Raw genomic sequence first — 20,304 nt, 5'->3', positions numbered from 1 at the left:
ACAGTCCTCGGTTCACCAGCCCGCCTCCATCAATCCCGCCGGTCAGTTCGCAGTATCAACTGCAGGAGCTCCAGGCGGAGGCAGATATCCTGTTAAGGAAAAGGGCAATAGAAGACGTACCTCTGTCTCAGAGAGGAAGAGGTCTGTACTCCCGGTTCTTCCTGGTTCGCAAGAAGGACAAGAACGAGTTCAGGCCCATTCTGGACTTGCGACAGGCAAACAGATGGATTCGCAGGGAAAAGTTTTGCATGCTGTCGTTGCATCAGATTTATCCTCAGTTGCAACAGGGAGACTGGCTATGTGCTATAGACCTACAGGATGCGTACTTCCATGTGCCCATTGCACACAAACACAGGAAGTTCCTGCGGTTCCAAGTCGGCGCCAATCATTATCAATACACAGTACTCCCATTCGGACTAAAGTCTGCGCCGAGAACATTCTCAGAAGTGCATGGCGGTGGTAGCGGCGCACCTGAGGAAGAACAAGGTGTTTGTCTACCCATACCTGGACGATTGGTTGATCAAGGCATACTCTTTCTCGGAAGCGCGAGCACACTTCCAGAAGACGTGCGTTCTCTTGAACAAGCTGGGGTTGCACATCAACATGTCCAAGTCTGTCCCGACTCCGGTCCAATGCATACAGTACTTGGGAGCCTCCATCAATACGCTGTCAGCAAGCGTGTCTCCTTCGGAGGAGCGACAATTATCACTCCTTCGGAAGGCTCAGGCTCTTATGACCACTCCATCTACAACAGTGAGGACCGGTGTCTTCTCTAATGGGATCGATGGCCTCTTGTATCTTCCTGACGCCACACGCGCGGCTGCACATGAGATCGCTGCAGGAGTGCTTGGAGGACCAGTGGGATCAGAGGACAGGGTCTTGGGACAACAAGGTACGACTGTCTCTGCATGCTCTTCAGTCACTGAAGTGGTGGTGTTCGGCGGAGGATCTCCTCAGAGGGGTCCCCTTCCACAAGGATATTCCCACGCAGACTGTCGTGAGGGATGCTTCCTCTCCTGGGGTGGGGAGCGCACTCCAGAAGTCTACAGATTCAAGGAACGTGGTCCCCGATGGAGGCCACGTATCACATCAATTTCCTGGAACTCAGAGCTGTTCACTTGGCACTGAAGGCTTTTCTTCCGTCCTTCCAGACCAACTCTCTGCTTGTACAGACGGACAATACCACCACGATGTATTACCTCAACAAGCAGGGGGTTCGAGATCACGCACTCTGTCGCAGGAGGCGCAGGCGATCTGGCACTGGCTTCTGGCCAGAGGACTGACGATAACGGCTACCCACCTGCCAGGTGTGCAGAATGTTCAGGCAGACGCGCTGAGCAGACTGATTCAGGAAAACCACGAATAGGTCATAAACGACGAAGTACTAGGAGACGTCTTTGCAAGGTGAGGAACTCCAGACGTAGATCTGTTCGCCACCGCCGAAAACAGCAAATGCAGAGACTTCGCCTCCAGGTACTACCAGCAGGGGACGCTGGGGAATGCGTTATGGATCAACTGGTCGAACAGCTTTCTGTACGCTTTTCCTCCCATTCCCCTGATCCGGCGGTACTCATCAAACTGGCCCGGTCCAGGGCTCGGATGATCCTGATCGCCCCGGAATGGCCCAGGCAGTGGTGGTTCGCGGACCTGCTTCACTGGTCTCTCCTTCCTCACATTCGGCTGCCGTTCAGGCCGGACCTTCTCACGAAGTTCGGGGGGCAGATGTTGCACCCCAACCTCTCGTCTTTGAGTTTGGCGGCATGGCTCCTGAGATAGTGCAATATGGTCATCTCAATCTGCCCGAAGATTGCATGGACATACTGAAGGAGTCTAAGAGACCTTCCACTCGGACTTCGTATGCTTACAAGTGGAAAAGGTCCTGTATCCGGTGTCAGTCCAAGAACTATGACCCGACGACGTGCAAGGAAGATGTCATCCTTCCTTACCTTCTACATTTGGCGCAGTCTGGCCTTAATGTTCATTCCATTAAGGTTCATCTTGCTGCATTAACCGCCTACAGGAAATGCCCTTCACAGACTTCCATTTTCCAGGTCCTTGTGATCAAAGATTTTTTGGAAGGTTTGAAGAAAGTGTTCCCTCCTGTCAGGCTTCCTTCGCCTTCATGGGAATTGAATGTGGTGCTGTCCAGATTGATGAAGGAGCCTTTTGAACCTATTCATAAGGCTTCGTTGCAGCACCTGTCCTGGAAGGTGGCGTTCCTAGTGGCCATTACATCGGCCCGCAGGGTGAGTGAAATTCAGGCGTTGTGTTGCCAAGAACCTTATACTGTATTTCATGCTGCTAAGGTTGTTATGCGTACTCACCCTAAGTTTCTTCCCAAGGTTATTTCTGATTTTCATGTCAACCAGACTATAACTTTACCTACGTGTTGAAATTTTATCTGGATAACACCAGAGATATTCGTAGGTCTGACCAAATGTTTATCAATTATGGATCAGTCAGGACGGTCTTGCGACCTCTAAGCAGTCCATTTCTAGGTGGATTGTGTCCTGCATACAATTGTGTTACCAAAAAGCTAATAAGACCTTAGGAGGTAAGCCTAAGGCTCATTCCACCAGGGGCAAAGCTGCCACGACAGCCTTGCTCCGGAACTGGAGTTACAGGACAGAAACTACTCCTTCTGTAGTAGGGGATCTCTGTGTATAGTCCTAATCCAGTGAATAGAATGGCAAGCCCATCCCCACACCAAAGGGGCGGTGGAGAAAAGAAATTAACACCACTATTGTGCGAACAAATTCCGCAGTGAAGCCTGTCCAACCTGAGCATCTGCCCTGGCATCAGTATCCAGACAGTAATGCTTAGCAAAGGTATGAACCGACTTCCAAGTGGCTGCCTTGTAGATTCCAGCAATCGGCACGTTCTGTAGTAGGGGTATCTCTGTTATAGTCATAAGCGCCCGCCCTCCTCCCCGGTGGAGATAATTATTCGCGTAAGGAATGCTACAGGTCTGGCGTGATACGCCTTCAAAAAGAACTGAAAGTAAGAGGGACCTGCTATGCATTCTGGGATACTGGGAGACAGTTCTGGAAAGTTCTCTTAAAGGCACAGTATCCTATTGTAAGCCACATAATGGCAGCAGCCTATGGGGCTTGTCTGTCCATGCCTTCCTCTCTATCATTCCAGAGGCTTTTACTGGTAGAGGCAAGTTTCTCTATGGAAGAAACTGGGCAGGCTGTGTTGTGTGTGGTTTTTTTGGTGGAATTTCTAGTTGAAGTACTGGACAGTGTAGCCTGTGGATATAGGCTGCATTATTTGTCTTTAATTCTCTCTTAAGTGTCTTGCAGTTCTGCATTTCTTGACAACTTAAGAGATTATTTTTGATTGCCGGGGTCCACGCACATTTGCGGAACTATTCACTATATTATGACTATAACAGAGATACCCCTACTGCAGAACTGGAGTTACAGGACAGAAACTACTCCTTCTTCCGCCAAGGTCGGTGTCACTACCTCCACTCCCTACACCGCCTAAGGGGACGCCTAAACCAAAACCCCAGAATAGGCCACGGAAGACGCCTCCACGGAGACCTGCGGAGCGTCCACGAACTGGGAGATCACGATCTCGTTCCAGGAGGAGGGAACGATCGCGCAACAGGTCATCCACGCGGTCGAGACGACGACACAGGAGGCGCAGGTCTCGTTCCTATACGGGGTCTCCAGGGACTATTCTCCGACTTTGTCGGAGTCAGCGGAGGCAAGGGTGTCACCGGTTGACGATCTGGTGTCCTTTCATGATGTCCTGTTAAGAGGTGCAGCTAAATTGGGCATCTCGTTGACGGTGCCCACGCCAAAGACATCGGCGATCTTCGAGACGCTGCACCAGAAACATCTGTCTCGGCCATTACTACCACTGGTACCGGGCCTGGAGGATCCGGCCATAGACCTTTTTCTCACCCCAGCGGTGACTAAGGCGGCCCCCTCGAGACTACAGAAAAAATACCGGGCTCCCGACTCTGATCCGGCTTTTCTAAGGGTGGAACCTCCTCCAGACTCTGTGATAGTGACGGCGGCTCGGAAACAGCATGCCACTACTGTCATCCACAGTCCCACCAGATAAGGAATCTAGATGGCTGGATTCGGCTGGGAGGAAGGTTTGTGGGACGTTGGCGACTTCCATGAAGGCTGCGAGTGCCACGACCTTGTTGGGGCGGTATGACCGAACCTTCTGGGAATCCCTCCAGCAGTTTGTAGAACACCTGCCTCGTGACAAGAGAGAAGATTTCCAGGAGGTGTTGAATGAGGGGATGTTGGTGGCGAATCAGGTCATCAGTGCTGCAGCCGATTCTTTCCTCCTGGCGGCGCATGGTTTCTGCCATGGGATTAACCAGCGAAGACACGCCTGGCTCCGCCTCACGTCACTGAAACCGGACGCACAACAAAGGGTTGCCAATTTACCATTCTCTGGTGAAACCCTGTTTGGAAAACATGCGGATGACGAAATGGCCCGCATGAAGGCGGAGGCCGAAACACTCACGGCTGTGGGTCTGGAAAAGCCCAAGGATAACAAGAAATCATACCGCCTGTTCCAGAGAAGGTTCGGTGGACAGGGCAGAGGGCGTGGCCAGGCTTCGGGACAGCAGCAACAGCAATAGCAGCAGTTCCGAAGACCTTTCCAGAAGCGCCAGAAAAGTAGAGGCGGCCAACAGTCGGCACCAGCGACCAAAGGCCCGGCCGGGACTCTGCCCTGAGCGCTTACTTCCCCTGCATCCGTTACCCACTCCGGTGGGGGGAAGCGTCCAATTTTTTTTGGCAGAGTGGAGAAAAATTACTCGGGACAAGTGGGTGCTGAATATTGTTTGCAATGGATACAGTCTTCGGTTCACCAGCCCGCCTCCAGCAATTCCACCGGCCAGCTCGCAGTTTCAGCTGCGCGAGCTCCAGGCAGAGGCTGATACCCTGTTAAGGAAAAGGGCGATAGAAGACGTACCTCTGTCTCAAAGAGGAAGAGGTCTGTACTCCCGGTTCTTCCTGGTTCGCAAGAAGGACAAGAACGAGTTCAGGCCCATTCTGGACTTGCGACAGGCAAACAAGTGGATTCGCAGAGAGAAGTTTTGCATGCTGTCGTTGCATCAGATTTATCCTCAGTTGCAACAGGTAGACTGGCTATGTGCTATAGACCTACAAGATGCGTACTTCCATGTGCCCATTGCACACAAACACAGGAAGTTCCTGCGATTCCAAGTCGGTGCCAATCATTATCAATACACAGTACTGCCATTCGGACTGAAGTCTGCGCCGAGAACATTCTCGAAGTGCATGGCGGTGGTAGCAGCACACCTGAGGAAGAACGAGGTGTTCGTCTACCCGTACCTGGACGATTGGTTGATCAAGGCCTCCTACTTCTCGGAAGCACAAGCACACTTTCAGAAGACGTGCGTTCTCTTGAACAAGCTGGGGTTGCACATCAACATGTCCAAGTCTGTCCCGACTCCGGTCCAATGCATACAGTACTTGGGAGCCTCCATCAATACTCTGTCAGCAAGCGTGTCTCCTTCGGAGGAGGGACGATTATCACTCCTTTGGAAGGTTCAGGCTCTTATGACCACTCCATCTACAACAGTGAGGACGGTGTCTTCTCTACTGGGATCGATGGCCTCTTGTATCTTCCTAACGCCACACGCACGACTGCACATGAGACCGTTGCAAGAGTGCTTGGAGGACCAGTGGGATCAGAGGAAAGGATCTTGGGACGACAAGATACGAATGCCTCTGCATGCTCTTCAGTCTCTGAAGTGGTGGTGTTCAGCAAAGAATCTCCTCAGAGGGGTTCCCTTCCACAAGGACATTCCCACTCAGACTGTCGTGACGGATGCTTCTCTCCACGGTTGGGGGGCGCACTCTGGAGACTTACAGATTCAAAGAACGTGGTCCCCGATGGAGGCCACGTATCACATCAATTTCCTGGAACTCAGAGCTGTTCACTTGGTACTGAAGGCCTTTCATCCGTCCTTTCAGACCAACTCTCTGCTTGTACAGAGGGACAATACGACCACGATGTATTACCTCAACAAGCAGGGGGGTTCGAGATCACGCACTCTGTCGCACGAGGCGCAGGCGATCTGGCACTGGCTTCTGGCCAGAGGATTGACGATAAGGGCTACCCATCTGCCAGGTGTGCAGAATGTTCAGGCGGACGCACTGAGCAGACTGATTCAGGAAAACCACGAATGGGTCATAAACGACGAAGTACTAGGAGAAGTCTTCACAAGGTGGGGGACTCCAAACGTAGATCTGTTCGCCGCCGAAAACAGCAAATGCTGAGACTTCGCCTCCAGGTACTACCAGCATGGGACGCTGGGGAATGCGCTATGGATCAACTGGTCGAACAGCTTTCTGTACGCTTTTCCACCCATTCCCCTGATTCCGGCGGTGCTCATCAAGCTGGCCCGGTCCAGGGCGCGGATGATACTTATTGCCCCGGAATGGCCCAGGCAGTGGTGGTTCACGGACCTGCTTCACCGATCTCTCCTTCCTCACATACGGCTGCCGTGCAGGCCGGACCTTCTCACGAAGTTCGGGGGGCAGATGTTGCACCCCAACCTCTCGTCTTTGAGTTTGGCGGCATGGCTCCTGAGAGAGTGCAATATGGCCATTTGAATCTGCCCGAAGATTGCATGGACATACTGAAGGAGTCTAAGCGACCTTCCACTCGGACTTCCTATGCTTACAAGTGGAAGAGGTTCTGTATCTGGTGCAAGTCCAAGAACTATGACCCGACGACGTGCAAGGAAGATGTCATCCTTCCTTACCTTCTACATTTGGCGCAGTCTGGCCTTAATGTTCATTACATTAAGGTTCATCTCACTGCATTGACTGCCTACAGGATATGCCCTTCACAGACTTCCTTCTTCCAGATCCCTGTGATCAAAGATTTTCTGTAAGGCTTGAAGAAAGTATTCCCTCCTGTCAGGCTTCCTTCACTTTCATGGGAATTGAATGTGGTGCTGTCCAGGTTGATGAAGGAGCCTTTTGAACCTATTCATAAGGCTTCGTTGCAGCACCTGTCCTGGAAGGCGGCGTTCCTCTTGGCCATTACATCGGCCCGCAGGGTGAGTGAAATTCAGGCGTTGTGTTGCCAAGAACCTTATACTGTATTTCATGCTGCTAAGGTTGTTATGCGTACTCACCCTAAATTTCTTCCCAAGGTTATTTCTGATTTTCATGTCAACCAGACCATAACTTTGCCTACGTTTTTTCAGAATCCTTCATCTCCAGCGGAAAGGTCTTTACATTCCCTGGATGTTAGGAGGGTGTTGAAATTTTATCTGGATAAAACCAGAGATATTCGTAGGTCAGACCAATTGTTTATCAATTATGGATCGGTCAGGATCTCTAGGTGGATTGTGTCCTGCATACAGCTGTGTTACCAAAAAGCTTAATGGGACCTTAGGGGGTAAACCTAAGGCTCATTCCACCAGGGGCAAAGCTGCCACGACAGCTTTGCTCCGTAATGTTCCAATTGCAGAAATCTGCAAGGCAGCCACTTGGAAGTCGGTCCATACCTTTGCTAAGCGTTACTGCCTGGACACTGATGCCAGGGCAGACGCTCAGGTTGGGCAGGCTTCGCTGCGAAATTTGTTCGCGCAATAGTGGTGTTAATTCTCGTTCTCCACTGCCGCTTGGTGTGGGGATGGGCTTGCCATTCTATTCACTAGATTATGACTATACACAGAGATCCCCTACTACAGAAGGAATAGTTTCTGTCCTGTAACTCCAGTTCTGTAGTAGGGGTATCTGTGTTATAGTCATAAGCGCCCGCCCTCCTCCCCGGTGGAGAAAGATATTCATGTAAGGAATGCTACAGGTCTGGCGTGATACACCTTCAAAAAGAACTGAAAGTAAAGGTGACCTGCTGTGCATTCTGGGATACTGGGAGAAGTTCTGGAAAGTTCTCTTAAAGGCACAGTATCCTATTTAAGCCACATAATGGCAGCCTATGGGGCTTGTCTGTCCATGCCTTCCTCTCTATCATTCCAGAGGCTTTTACTGGTAGAGGCAAGTTTCTCTATGGAGGAAACTGGGCAGGCTGTGCTGTTTGTGTGGTATTTTTGGTGGAATTTCTAGTTGAAGTACTGGACAATGTAGCCTGTGGATATAGGCTGCATTATTTGTCTTTAAATTCTCTCTTAAGTGTCTCTGCGGTTCTGCTTTTTTTTTACAGTTTAAGAGATTATTTTTGATTGCCGGGGTCCACGCACATGGGCGGGACTATTCACTAGATTATGACTATAACAGAGATACCCCTACTACAGAACTGGAGTTACAGGACAGAAACTACTCCTTCACACCTCATCCTCCAGGATGTGCATAGTGCTCGAGAGGGAAGCTTCAAAGGCCTGCCACCTTTGTGATGCAACCCCACTTTCAACATCTAGCAGCAGATGGCAGCCCCCGGTTCAAACCCCCAATTTTGGCGGGAGAACCTGCAGGAAAACTTATGAAGGTTAGGAGGTGTGCCCACCCCCCAAACCCCTTCGCTAACTCCACCCCTCAGTTGCAGGGGGCGCAGTCAAGTCAAAAACCACTTTATTCGATTTAGTTAAAAATCATAAAAGCATACTACAATCAATTTAAAAAGGGCAGTTCAATTTCATAAAAAATTACATACACCAATAACAATTACATATATATTTTAAAACCAGCTAAAAGAGTAATTAACAGCTAAAAATTATACAAGTAGAAAATACACATTTCATCCTCCGGTACAGACCCCCCTATTGCATTTGTAATCGCCTCCTCCTGATCCTGACAGCAGCAACAAGATAGTTAGCCACGCTAAACATAACCAGAGGTGAATCTAACATTTGTAGATACAGGAGAGCTGGTTTTGCCTGGAAAAAAACGTTGTCCTTCAATATAGGCACCAAATACATCTGTCTAGGCATATTGTAGAAATGGCAGAACAGCATTAGATGCATATTGTCTTGCTGAGAGAAATTGTCACAATTACACACAGGTGCATCCTCCTGCTTGAACCAACCATGGCTGTCACAGAGAACCGTATAAATCTGATTAAACCGAAATTTGACCAGAAGCCACCTGTGGAAAGGAATGTTAACTATGGCAAGATACGGTTGAATAGCTAGGCAAGTAATGGTCAAAAAATGGGCTCTAACTGTGGGCTTTGTAAGTTGATGTTCCTCTCTCTCCAAGATCTTCAGTTTAGAGAAGTTAAGCTTAACCCAATCTAAATCAGATTTTTTCAAACCCAGAGGGGCGGAAAATATCTCAGGACGACCAAGTTCCAAAGAGCACTTATAAATGTATGACAACCAAGCAATATCTTTAAATTTGTCCAATTTTAAACAGTCCATCAGTACTTTATGATTTAGACCTAGGTTGTTATTGGTCCAAGTCCTAATCCATAGAAGAATAGGTGCCATTGAGAGGGTATCAGCAATGTACCCTAAACCAAGCTCCTGATGAACTGAGAATGTGGCTGTCGATTGGGGGAGCCCTAGTATAGACCGAAGGAACTTATTTTCCTCTCTTTGGATGGTTTCACTGTTCACAAAGCCCCACAGACCTGCTCCGTACCTGGCTATTGCCAAAGTTTTTGCCTTGTACAAGCTTAATAATGCACCGCTCGGCTTCCCTCCAAGTCTCCTTGAAAAACTTAAAATTGCATTTGCCGAGCTCCTCACCGCTTTGGTTTTTGCTGTAATTTGAGGGATCCAGCTACCCTTAGTATCAAGAATGACACCAAGGTAAGTAAAAACTTTGACATTAGTGATCACTTCATCATTACAATAAAAAGATTTGGTGTTGTTTTTGACAGCCCCAAATGCCATAACATGGGATTTAGAGTTGTTTACCACTAAGTCAAGTGAGGACATGAATTCACTAAATGCATTTAGAAGTCTCTGCAGGCCTAAATGTGTTCGAGCTATCAAAGCAGCATCATCCGCGTACAGGAGAACGGGGATGCGGGTATCCCCTGCACGGGGTGTGTCCAAAGTAGCGGTTAAAAGGCCTTTCTCTAATGAATTTATATATAAAGTGAACAGCATGGGGGCAAGGATGCAGCCTTGCCGTACACCCCTGCTCGATTTGAACCAATCTGTGCGATTTCCTTCTTGGTCCATTCTAATCGATGCTTTAAAATCTTTATGAAGTTCAGCCAGAAAGTGTACAAGAGGAGGATCAAGTCCCAATTTTAACAGCATTGACCACAGCCGAGCTCTATTAATTACATCAAAGGCCGTGGACAGGTCCATAAATGCTACAAAAATTGACCCCGTTGTTGCCGTTGTATATTTTGATATTATCATATGGAGATTTAAACATTGGTCCTCTGTACCTCTTCCTGTACGGAACCCATACTGGACATCTGTTAGAATGTCGTTTTCCAAAGACCACTTGTTAATTCTAGCCAACAATACTTTACCCTTGCAGGGGGCGAAGTAAAACACAATTTTCAGTGCCCACCATCTTGAAGATGGTGAGATTTCTCCAATGGGGGCTAGGTCTATGCCCCCTCCCACAGGAGGGTGGCATATTACTGAGTGTAGCCACCCCAGGTAAAGAACCCATTGACCCCTACCTGCTACTCCCCTGTAATGCCCCTAAGTCTAGTATTTAGGTAGCTCTCCCAGACCCTGAAACAAGTTCCTGCCGACCTAAAAAGAGAGAGGACGAAGAAGATGCTGTGCAGAGAAGACTGAAGACACCCACTGGCTTCGCCCCAACCCTACCGACCTGTCTGCAGCTTCAAAGACCATGCAAAGAAAACAACATCTTTCCTGCAGTGACCTCCAAAAACCCTTGAAGGACTGCCTGCCTTTGAAAAAGACCAGAACTCCAGAGGACAGCAAACCTGCCCCCAAAAATTCAATAAAAGGACGCTGGTACCCTCTGGAACCACGATCCCTGACCATTCCGCACCCAACGAGTCTAGGTGGCGCACCAGTCCAGAAAAGGTTCCCCAGAGATTTTGAGTCCAATTCGAGTATTGACTGACCCCTTCTGGACTCCACAACAATGCCTGCAGTGGAAATCCAAAGGCTTCCCCCAACTACGAAAGGCTCCAATAAGAGAAAACAGACGTCAAAGGACATCCCTGCGACCCACAGCATCCTAACTTACATCTGCTGTCACTGGTGGTCTTTGTGCAGCCTCCATTTTGATGCCTGCAACCTGTTTCCAAACCCCCCCATTTGCTTCCATTGTGCGCCCAACACAGTGGTTGCACCCTGAACCCGGCCGCCCATGTGCCACTGGTGCTGGATGTTTGGTGCTGCCTTGTGGCCGGCCTTTGCTTGCCTAAACCTCTGAGGCGTGAACCCAGCAGCTACTGTAGTTACCTGCAAGCAGCGTTTCTTCAAGCACCCCCAGTCTCCATTGATTAACATTGGGCCCTGACTCCAGATTTGACCTCTGCACCCGGCCGCCCCTGTGCCGCTGATGATGCAGTGTTTTTGCTTAAGACTGGAACTGTAAGTTGTGTACTTACCTGAAAAATCACATTATTGTTATCTTCCCGTAGGTTAACATTGCAAAGACTGAAAATATCAAGAAGTGTCCAATTTTGAAACTGAAAAATATTTTTATTTAAAACATATTTGCTTCTATGAAAGTATTGTGGTCGTAGTAAATAAATATAATAAAGTACTATTTTTATAAATTCTTCTCATATGTATTCATTGAGTATGTGTCTTTTATTTCCACTGTGTGAGCATTAGTGTTCTCTATTTAGCCTCTGTACAACCTCTGGAGATCCACTTGAGTCACTACACACTATACCTCCTTTTGGTAAAGTGTATGGTAAGCCAACCTCAGACACTGAGGATGACGAGTTTTTGAAAAGCGAATTTGTGAAATTATGAATGAGCGGTTGCCTCTTGTGGCAGTGGCAGCAGTACATTTTAGGACTAGGCTTCCATTGACCCAGCTCTTGGAACCGACCCGCCCCCCTCCCCCCTACTTCCTCGTAAGTTTCATTTAGGTGGTTGGGTCCATTGTCAGGTGCTTTGTTAGTTGGGGTGCCTTTCTAATTGTCTCATTTGTTCCCTTTCCAAACCTCATTGAACCAGAAGACATGCCCACTCTCCTGGAGCCACAATCATGTTAAAAACTGAAAGTGATTAAAAAGGACGAAAAAAGTACCAGTGTTAATGAGAGGAAGTGGGTGGCTTGAGCAGGATGAGGCCCGAATGTAAGGGCTAGGCAACAGTGGTTGATGCATGAATAGTTAGATCACCATTTTTTAATGGCTGTTATGATTTACTTGTCCAAGTTTGACTGTTTACTGTAGGAAGCTGTATATACTATACCAAAAAGAAGTATAGTGTACACAGAGTCTAGAAAGTCCTCAAAGGTATGGCAGAGGTTAAAGTAGATAATACCTTACTCTCAAGTTAGTGATAGCTGGGCTGAGCAGTTAGGCTTATCAGAGGGTAGTTTTAAGCATTTGTTGTACACACTTGGGCAAGAAATGATGTCCCACACTCGTCTGAATCCAGACCAATTGTTTGTATAAAAAGTTGTTACTTGGTGTTTTTTTTACTAGAACCAAGAATTACTTAGTTGCAGGTAAGTGATGCTCTCAGAGCAGTAATACTTTTCAAAATACTGTGTGCGCTGGTTTTGTATACGCATACAAGATACTTTACAGTATAAGAAATACGTTGTAAGCTCTTTGGAATACTTGCAATTACTTATGTTCGAATTACTTTTCTAACTTAGTGCAAAACAAACAAATAATAGAATTTATGCACTGCAGTACATTAGTAAGCAGGACACCTTATTTTTAAATACCAAGTTACTTTGTTGCAATACAAACATTTTTCAGAGAAAGACAACACCATGCAATCCTTTGGGGGAAAATGAAGTACTTGCAGGTAGGTACTATGACTTTTGGAGTGGTTCTTTTGTGGGTGACACCAAAGTTCAATTCTGCATTCAAGATGCACCAACAGCGGCACTGGGGCGGCCAGGCGCAGAGTGCAGGGGTGCTAATGCTAGTCAGTTGGGAATATGGGCACATCGGTTGGCGGCTGCTCATGGGCTGGTAAAGCGGCCTTGGAGGACAATCTTCAGGAGTTAAGTTATGTGAGGGGATCACAATTGACCCATATCGCTTCACAAACCTCCTGTAGTACCCAGTCAAGCCAAGAAAAGCCCTGACTTGGGTCTGGGTTGTTGGAGTTTCCCAGTCCAACATTGTCTGGATCTTGGGCTGTATGAGTTGCACCTGGCCTCCACCTACAAGGTGGCCCAGGCAGACCACAGTGCCCTTGGATGCCTTGATAGGCCTGCAGATTGCAGGGCCTGTAAAACCTTCCTCGGGTGGCCCAGGTGATCCTACCTGGAGGAGCTAAAGACGGCAATGTCATCAAGATATGCTGCACAAAAGGTCTCCAACCCAGTGAGTACTTGATTTACCAACCTTTGGAAGGCTGCAGGGGCTATCTTTGAACCAAAGTGCCGAACAGTAAACTGATAATTCCCATCAGGGTGGAGAATGCTGTTTTCTCTTTGGCTCCTGGGGCCATGCCAATCGGCCAATAACCTGCAGTTAAGTCAAAGGTACTGAGAAATGTGGCTGCCCTTAGCTTATCTATCAGCTCATCAGCCCTGGGTATGGGGCGAACATCTGTTTAAGTGACAGCATTGAGTCCTCTATAATCCACACAGAACCTCCTCTCTCTTTTTCAACCTGGAGGATGCACTTTGGGGACTAAGACCACTGCACTGAAATGGCCCAGGGACTTTCAGAGGGCTCATTAACCCCCAACACCAGCATCTTGTTTACTTCAGCTTTAATGCTCTTCTTCACTTAGTCAGACAGCTGATAGGTCTTGGTTTGACAGGCAAGCTGCCCCCAATGTCTACATCATGGGTACACCAGTTTGCCTGGCCAAGGGATAAGGAGAAGAGCCCAGCATACTGCTTCAAGAGATGCCTACAGTCAGTCTGCTGTTGGGTAGTGAGGGTTTCTGAGTAGATAGCTCCATCAACTGATCCATCTTCTGGACTGTAACAGAGGAGGCCACAGAGAGATTCACTCTGTCTCCTGATCCTCATCAGTGACCAACAGCATGGATACATCAGCCCTGTCACAAAAAAGTTTCAGGCGGTTCACATGGATAACCCTTTTGGGGTGCCAGGTCTACTAAGTAGATGAACTCATTTTTCTTTTCTAGGATGGGGTAAGAGGCACTCAATTTATTTGTCCTGGGGTCTCCAAAACCCACACTAGTTGCCCTGGTTGGAACTCCACCAATGCAGCTTTTTGGTCATACCACAGTTTCTGGATCTGTTGGCTGGCCTCAAGATTTTTAGATGCCTTTCCAGGTACTCTGCCATCCTGGAACGGAGGCCTAGTACGTAGGCCACCATATCTTGTTTAGGTTCATGGAGAGGGTCTCTCCCAACCTTCTTTCACAAGAGCAAGTGGTCCCCTTACAGGATGGCCAAACAGAAATTCAAAGGGTGAAAACCTTACTCCCTTCTGAGATACCACCCTGTAAGTGAAAATCAGGCATGGCAAGAGGTCATCCCATCTCCTTTTGAGTTTTTCAGGGAGCCCCATAATCATGCCCTTCAATGTCTTGTTGAATCTCTCAACAAGACCATTGGTTTGTAGGTGGTAAGGCGTAGTTCATTTGCAGTTCACTCCACACTCATCCCACATGTGTTTCAGGTATGCATACATGAAGTTAGTACCTCTGTCTAACACCACCTCCTTGGGAAACCCTACCCTGGTGAAGACACCAATGAGGTCCTTGGCTACTGCAGGATCTGTAGTAGTCCTAAGCAGACTTGCTTCAGGATATCTGGTAGCATGACCCACTGCTACAAGTCTACATTTCTTTTCTGAGGCTGTGGGTGGTTCAAGTGGACCCACTATGTCCTCACAACCCTTTCAGAGAGGACCTCAAGCACTGGTAGTGGAATTAAGGGGGCCTTTCGGTGTCCACCTGTTTTGCCACTGGCCTGACAGGTGACACTGGTGCTGACAAACTCCTTCACTTGCTGGGACATATGGGGCCAGTAGAAATGGCTGGCAAGACTTTCTCAAATGAGCTGGCTCAGGTGCCCAGCTAGGGGGATGTTATGTGCCAATGTGAGTGGCACCAGGTTTGGGTTCTCTGGCCTCAGTGTACAGGAGTCCCTCCTCCGAATAGGTTATGTGGGAGCCACTTACATCTCCCTTTTCCTGTTGCCGCAGCTTGCTGTCGCAGGCTCTCGTGAGTAGGACAGACATGCTGTCCAAGGCACAGCTGTTCCCTATAGTGTCCCACTGTGCCCAGGAGCTCAACTTGTTAAGGTCCAAGTTCAATGGGCTTAGTTCCCTCTGGGGCTGACAAGTCCTTTCTCTGAGGAGAGGGGCCCAGAGCGTGTTGCTGTGTAGAAGCTGGTCCCCCAGTCTTCTTCCCTGTCCTCTTGGAAGGTTGGGCCATCATTTCAGGCTCCAACACGTCTTGTTTAACTGTGCTCAAGTTTGTGTTATTTTCTTCACACACGGGTATCTGCAGCATGGCTGCATGGCTTTTTGTTCTACCCCATGCTGAGGTCTCCAGGTAGTTTACAAGCAGACAGGCAGCTGGAAGCTTTGGAGAGACCACTACTTGCTTCAGGCCAGTAACAACCCCTTTCTTTTGGTCGCCCCCAGTGGAAGTTTTGGTTACCCTAGTCTTGACCCAAATGTCTGCCTTCTTTCCCACTTCTTGGGGCGAAATTAGATCTAGGTCCAACAGATACTGATGCAACTTTTCATTTTCGCAATTACTTAACATGTGTTCTTTCATCAACAGATTATAAAGCCCAAACTAGTCCTGCACATCACTGCCAGTTAACCAATAATCTAGTGTTTTTACGGAGTCTAATCCTATACTCAGTTGTTAGTCTGAATCCCTCAATCAGGGTGCCCTTCATTAGGTCATAGGACTCAGCATCTGCCCAGTGAGTGTCAGAAGTCTGTCCCTGCAATTATCAGAGAACAGTTCCCAAAGTAAGGCTCCGATGTGTGACTTCTTCACTTGCCTCATTCCACAGGCCGCATCAAAGGCTGTGAACTATTTTGTGATGTCATCCACTTCCTCATATTTGGGGACAATCCCTTTGGGGATTTCGGGGTCATAAGAACTCTTTTTCCCTAGGTTTGATAATGCTGCCACCATTGATGGGGGGGGGGGGGGGGGGGGGGGTGGCGCAAGCTCATCTTTGCTCTTTCCTTTTCTAGAGCCAGGAGTCTAGACTCTAGGTCTAATCTTTTGGTCACATTTGCTAGAAGGATGTCCTCTTCAATGAGGCTTCCCTGAGAGATCTCACCTGGACCTTACCCACCTGTGTACTATCTTTGAAGACTGGAGCTCAGGCACCCTCTCCTCCCTATTTAGTAGGAGAGGTTGGGGATTTTCCTCCTCATCACTAACATCTTAAGCTGGAGCCTGGTCTTGGAAGGATGGAATCCCATTGCAATCTTTTAAGTTTGCAGAGAGACCTTTACACTCCTCTCTAGATGGAGGTAGGGGGTGAGGTCGGGCTCTTCAACCATATTCTGTGCATCATTCATTATTTTACTAATAGTGGGGATCTTTTATCCCTAACTATAGTGAGTTTTAAACTTTTAAAATGCTAAACGGACTTGACCAAGACACTAGCAAGACTTAAAAATTCCTAAAATTAAATGTTTGGATAGTAGTTGTGTGATCAGGTGTTGGCTAAGGGGTCCAACAAATGCAAAGCCATAGACCCCTCCACTTATCCACCAATGTAGGAAGATGGCTCTGTATATAACATACCAAAAGGAGGTATAGAGGCTTGAGCAGAATGAGGCCCGAATGTAAGGGCTAGGCAACAGTGGTTAATGCATGAATAGTTAAATCGCCATTTTTTTAAGGCTGTTATGATTTACTTGGCCAACATTGGCTGTTAACTGTAGGAAGCTATATACTATTTCAAAAAGAGGTACAGCTTGCACAGTGTCAAGTAAGTACCCAAAGGTATGGCAGAGGTTAAAGTAGATAATACCTTACTCTCAAGCTAATGATAGCTGATAGGAACAATTAGACTTATCAGAGGATAGTTTTAAGCATTTGCTGTACACACACAGGCAAGAAATTGTTACATACGCAAACAAAATCTAAACCAGTTGTTTATTTAAAAAGTTGCTTTGTGATTTTTATTACTAGAACCAAGAATTACTTAGTTGCAGGCCACTACGACTTTTGGTGTGGTTCTTTTGGGGGTAGAACCAAGGTTGAATTCTGCACTTAAGGTGAACCACCAATGGCACTAGGGTGGCTGGGTTCAGAGTGTAAGGGGTGCCAATGCTAGGCAATGGGGACTAGGGGCACATTGCTTGGAAGCTGCCCACGAGCAGGTAAAGCTGCCTCGGAGGGCAATCTTCAGGAGTTAAGGTAAGTACAAAGGGAGAGCCAAGGCAGCCCCACAACCACACAACCAGCGGCACGGGGGCAGCTTGGTACTCATGCGGCATCGGGCAGCCAATGTTACCCTATGGAAATAATCGGTACTGGTTTCAGGACGTAGGCTCGGACCAGGAGGTCTCTTCGGTGGTACCAGCAGCCAAGGGAGGAGGTTAGGATGCCAGGCGATGTTGGGACACTGTTGGTTCTCGTCACCAGGTCTCGGTCCGGAGGATGCAGGGGTGTCTTTGGACATCGGGTTTCCCCTTAGCGGGCAGTTTGTGGTCAAGGGGGGGGGTCTTGTGCAGAGGCTGCAGCAGTCGTCACAAAGGCTGGGAGACATCACCCCTCAATGGATTTGGGCTAAATACTGCTGGAGAACCTCTTCTTGACCGGTTGGCCTCCTGGATTCGGGCAGTGGGCGTACAGTGCAGAGGTAGGTCTGGAAGGTGAGTCTTAGCGGGTCCGCAGGGACTTGGGGTTCTTTTTGGAGACAGAGACGCTATTTTCGGGAGTTTGGGGTATTTTTCTAAGCTGATCAGTCCTCTCCGTGTTTTTTCGAGGTCGCTGGTCTACAGGTTGACAGTAGTCGTGCTGCATTAAGGTGCAGGTAGGGCCGGTAGGGCTGGGGCCAAAGAAGTGGCCCCCGGGATCATCATCTTCTGCTGAGTCGTCATCTTTGTCAATCTTCTTAGGTCGTCAGGAACTTCTGAGCTAAGTTCAGGCCCTAAATACTGTATTTAGGGGCATTACTGAGGTAGCAGCCAATGGGCTGCTGACCTTAGGGTGACTACACAGTCCTGTGCTCATCCCACGTGGGGAGTGAGCATACTCCCCGACCCGGAGTGCTTTCCATCTGCAAGATGGCAAGCACTGAAGTGTGGGCTTCACCGCGCCTCCCCACCTGAGGGGTCGGGCTGGCAGAGGTAGGCACACCTTCTGTGCTGTTCTGATTTTCCCGCCTGTCTTCCCGCTAAAAAGGTGGTGAAGACAGGCTGGGGGTCCTGTTGCAAAGGCGACAAGCCCTTTAAAGCTCCCTTGCCACAGATGGCTCTTCCTGACCTGGGGCAGGTGTGAACACCTCTGCCCAGGAAAGGCTTTGTTTCTGGGCCAACGGAGCAAAGGCTCCCACCCCAGGGGTCTAGATACGTGTCTTGTGGTGGCAGGCTGGTGTTCACCAGTCAGAAACCCGCCAGCTGTTGGTTTGGTTCAGGGGTCCCCTCTAGAAGGACCCGATGAGTGCGCAGGATAATAAATCTGGCACTGGTATCGGTGCAGGTTTATTATTCTTCGATGTTTGATACCATATATCCCAGAATTCAGTTGCCATTCTGGTACTAGGAAACTCATAATGACAAGTTTCTGGACTATAAGTGTCCAGTAAAATCATACTGAGAATATAATGTCTAAGAATAGCCATTCTGTATTATAGGAGCCTATCAGCCCATGCAGATAGGTACTTACATGAGGTATAGTGCACCCTGCCTTAAGGGTGTCTTATCTAGGCCTAATGCAGTTCTGAGCAGGCATGGCACACAGAGATATGGGCCATGTCTACCCTTCACTTTTAGCTGCAGCAAAACACGCAGGCTGCAATGGCGGTGGTGCATGTTTGTGGTGAGAGGACTCTGATGGTGACATAATACATGCTGCAGGCCTCAGAGGCCTCTCCCTGGCTACCATGGTATCATAGGTACACATTACAAGGGACTTATAGGTAGGACAGAGTTGTGCCAATTGTTCAAATAATGGTACGGGTTAGGGAAAGCACACAGGCCCTGGGAACCTGATTAGCAGGGACCCAGGGAACAATCAGTAAAAGTGAATTATGTATCTGGCAAAAAGTTAGGGGGTAACCATGCAAATAGGGCACCTTCCTACATTTACTTATACAACTTTGGGGTCATTATTTTTCTTATGTTTTTTATAAACATTGTAGGCTGGTCATAGCTGAAGAAATTCTGCCTGCTCTAACCTTTCTATTGAGCATTACTAAATTTTATTTATGCCTACAAGTCAAAAAGGTAGTACTTTCAACTGATTTGATCAATTTGCTTATAAATGTAGCATCCCATATGTATTTAAATGCACAATGCATAAATAAAGCAAACTGGAGAGGTTAACCACCAATAAAAACCTTCTGAATCCTCACAGAGACACCTACAGCGACAGAAGTGATAGCAGCTCCCCTGATTCAGAGATCGCAGAACTTAAGTTACCATCAATAAATCACGACTGATTCCTGGTAATTTATACAATCTCTTTACTTAGCTAAATGGTGTTTTTGTTTGTTGATTCTTTACCATAACCTGTTCTTTTATGGTCAATTTGAAATCTATTAGAAAAAAAGTGTGTTTTATAATAATGCTCAGTCTCTGTTGTGCAGGCCCCTATAAAGGGTATGAAGAGTATAAATGTTACAATTAATGAAGTGTCCCTGTAGATTTTTAACCGAAGCATTTGGTTTGGAAATTATAATACAAAACAAAGTTTGCAAGATTATAAACATAGAGTTTAATCTTCCTAACATTCTGTCTCTGTTAAACATGTGCTCGCACATGTGTGAAGTGGCTAACCAAACTGAGATTTTAGTTGTAAGAAAATAAACATTAATTGAAAACCAGATGCTTAAGGATGAAACTCCATGGCTACCAAAAGGAAATTCACTTTGCTAAAGTATATTCTCCTGCAATCATCAATAGTCTTATCCGGGGTGTTCTGAACTGTTAAATAGCTTTGTGTCCCGAAATGGCAAAATGCGAAATCCTTCACCCTTCTGGGACCATTTTTGGTACACAAAAGTTTCTCATCTAAGTTTACACTCGTCCGTCCAGCCACTCCACCGGTGGGGAGGAAAAAGCTCAGCTATCCATATTTAAAAAGATTAGTAGTTCCTCTTCACCTGCTCA

General features: G+C 47.7%; 1 protein-coding gene across 4 annotated transcripts in view; it reads left to right on the top strand.

Annotated features, from left to right (window-relative positions):
* CTPS1 (CTP synthase 1) overlaps positions 1 to 20,304 on the top strand; it is a 218,302-nt gene that overhangs the window by 116,947 nt on the left and 81,051 nt on the right. For 2 of the 4 annotated variants that reach the window (XM_086956862.1, XM_086956861.1), the window contains exon 18: positions 19,550 to 19,640. The exons of the other annotated variants lie outside the window; for them this stretch is intronic. In XM_086956862.1, the coding sequence (XP_086812988.1) occupies positions 19,550 to 19,634 (85 nt within the window). In that variant the 3' untranslated portion in view covers positions 19,635 to 19,640. The remainder of the gene's footprint in view (positions 1 to 19,549; positions 19,641 to 20,304) is intronic. 4 annotated transcript variants of the gene reach the window in all.

This window comes from Lissotriton vulgaris, chromosome 2_1, assembly GCF_964263255.1.
Source record: "Lissotriton vulgaris chromosome 2_1, aLisVul1.2, whole genome shotgun sequence".
NCBI classification, from domain to species: Eukaryota; Metazoa; Chordata; class Amphibia; order Caudata; family Salamandridae; genus Lissotriton; species Lissotriton vulgaris.
The sequence above is the reverse complement of the archived record's forward strand: the minus strand, read 5'-3'. Positions and strand labels throughout refer to the sequence as shown.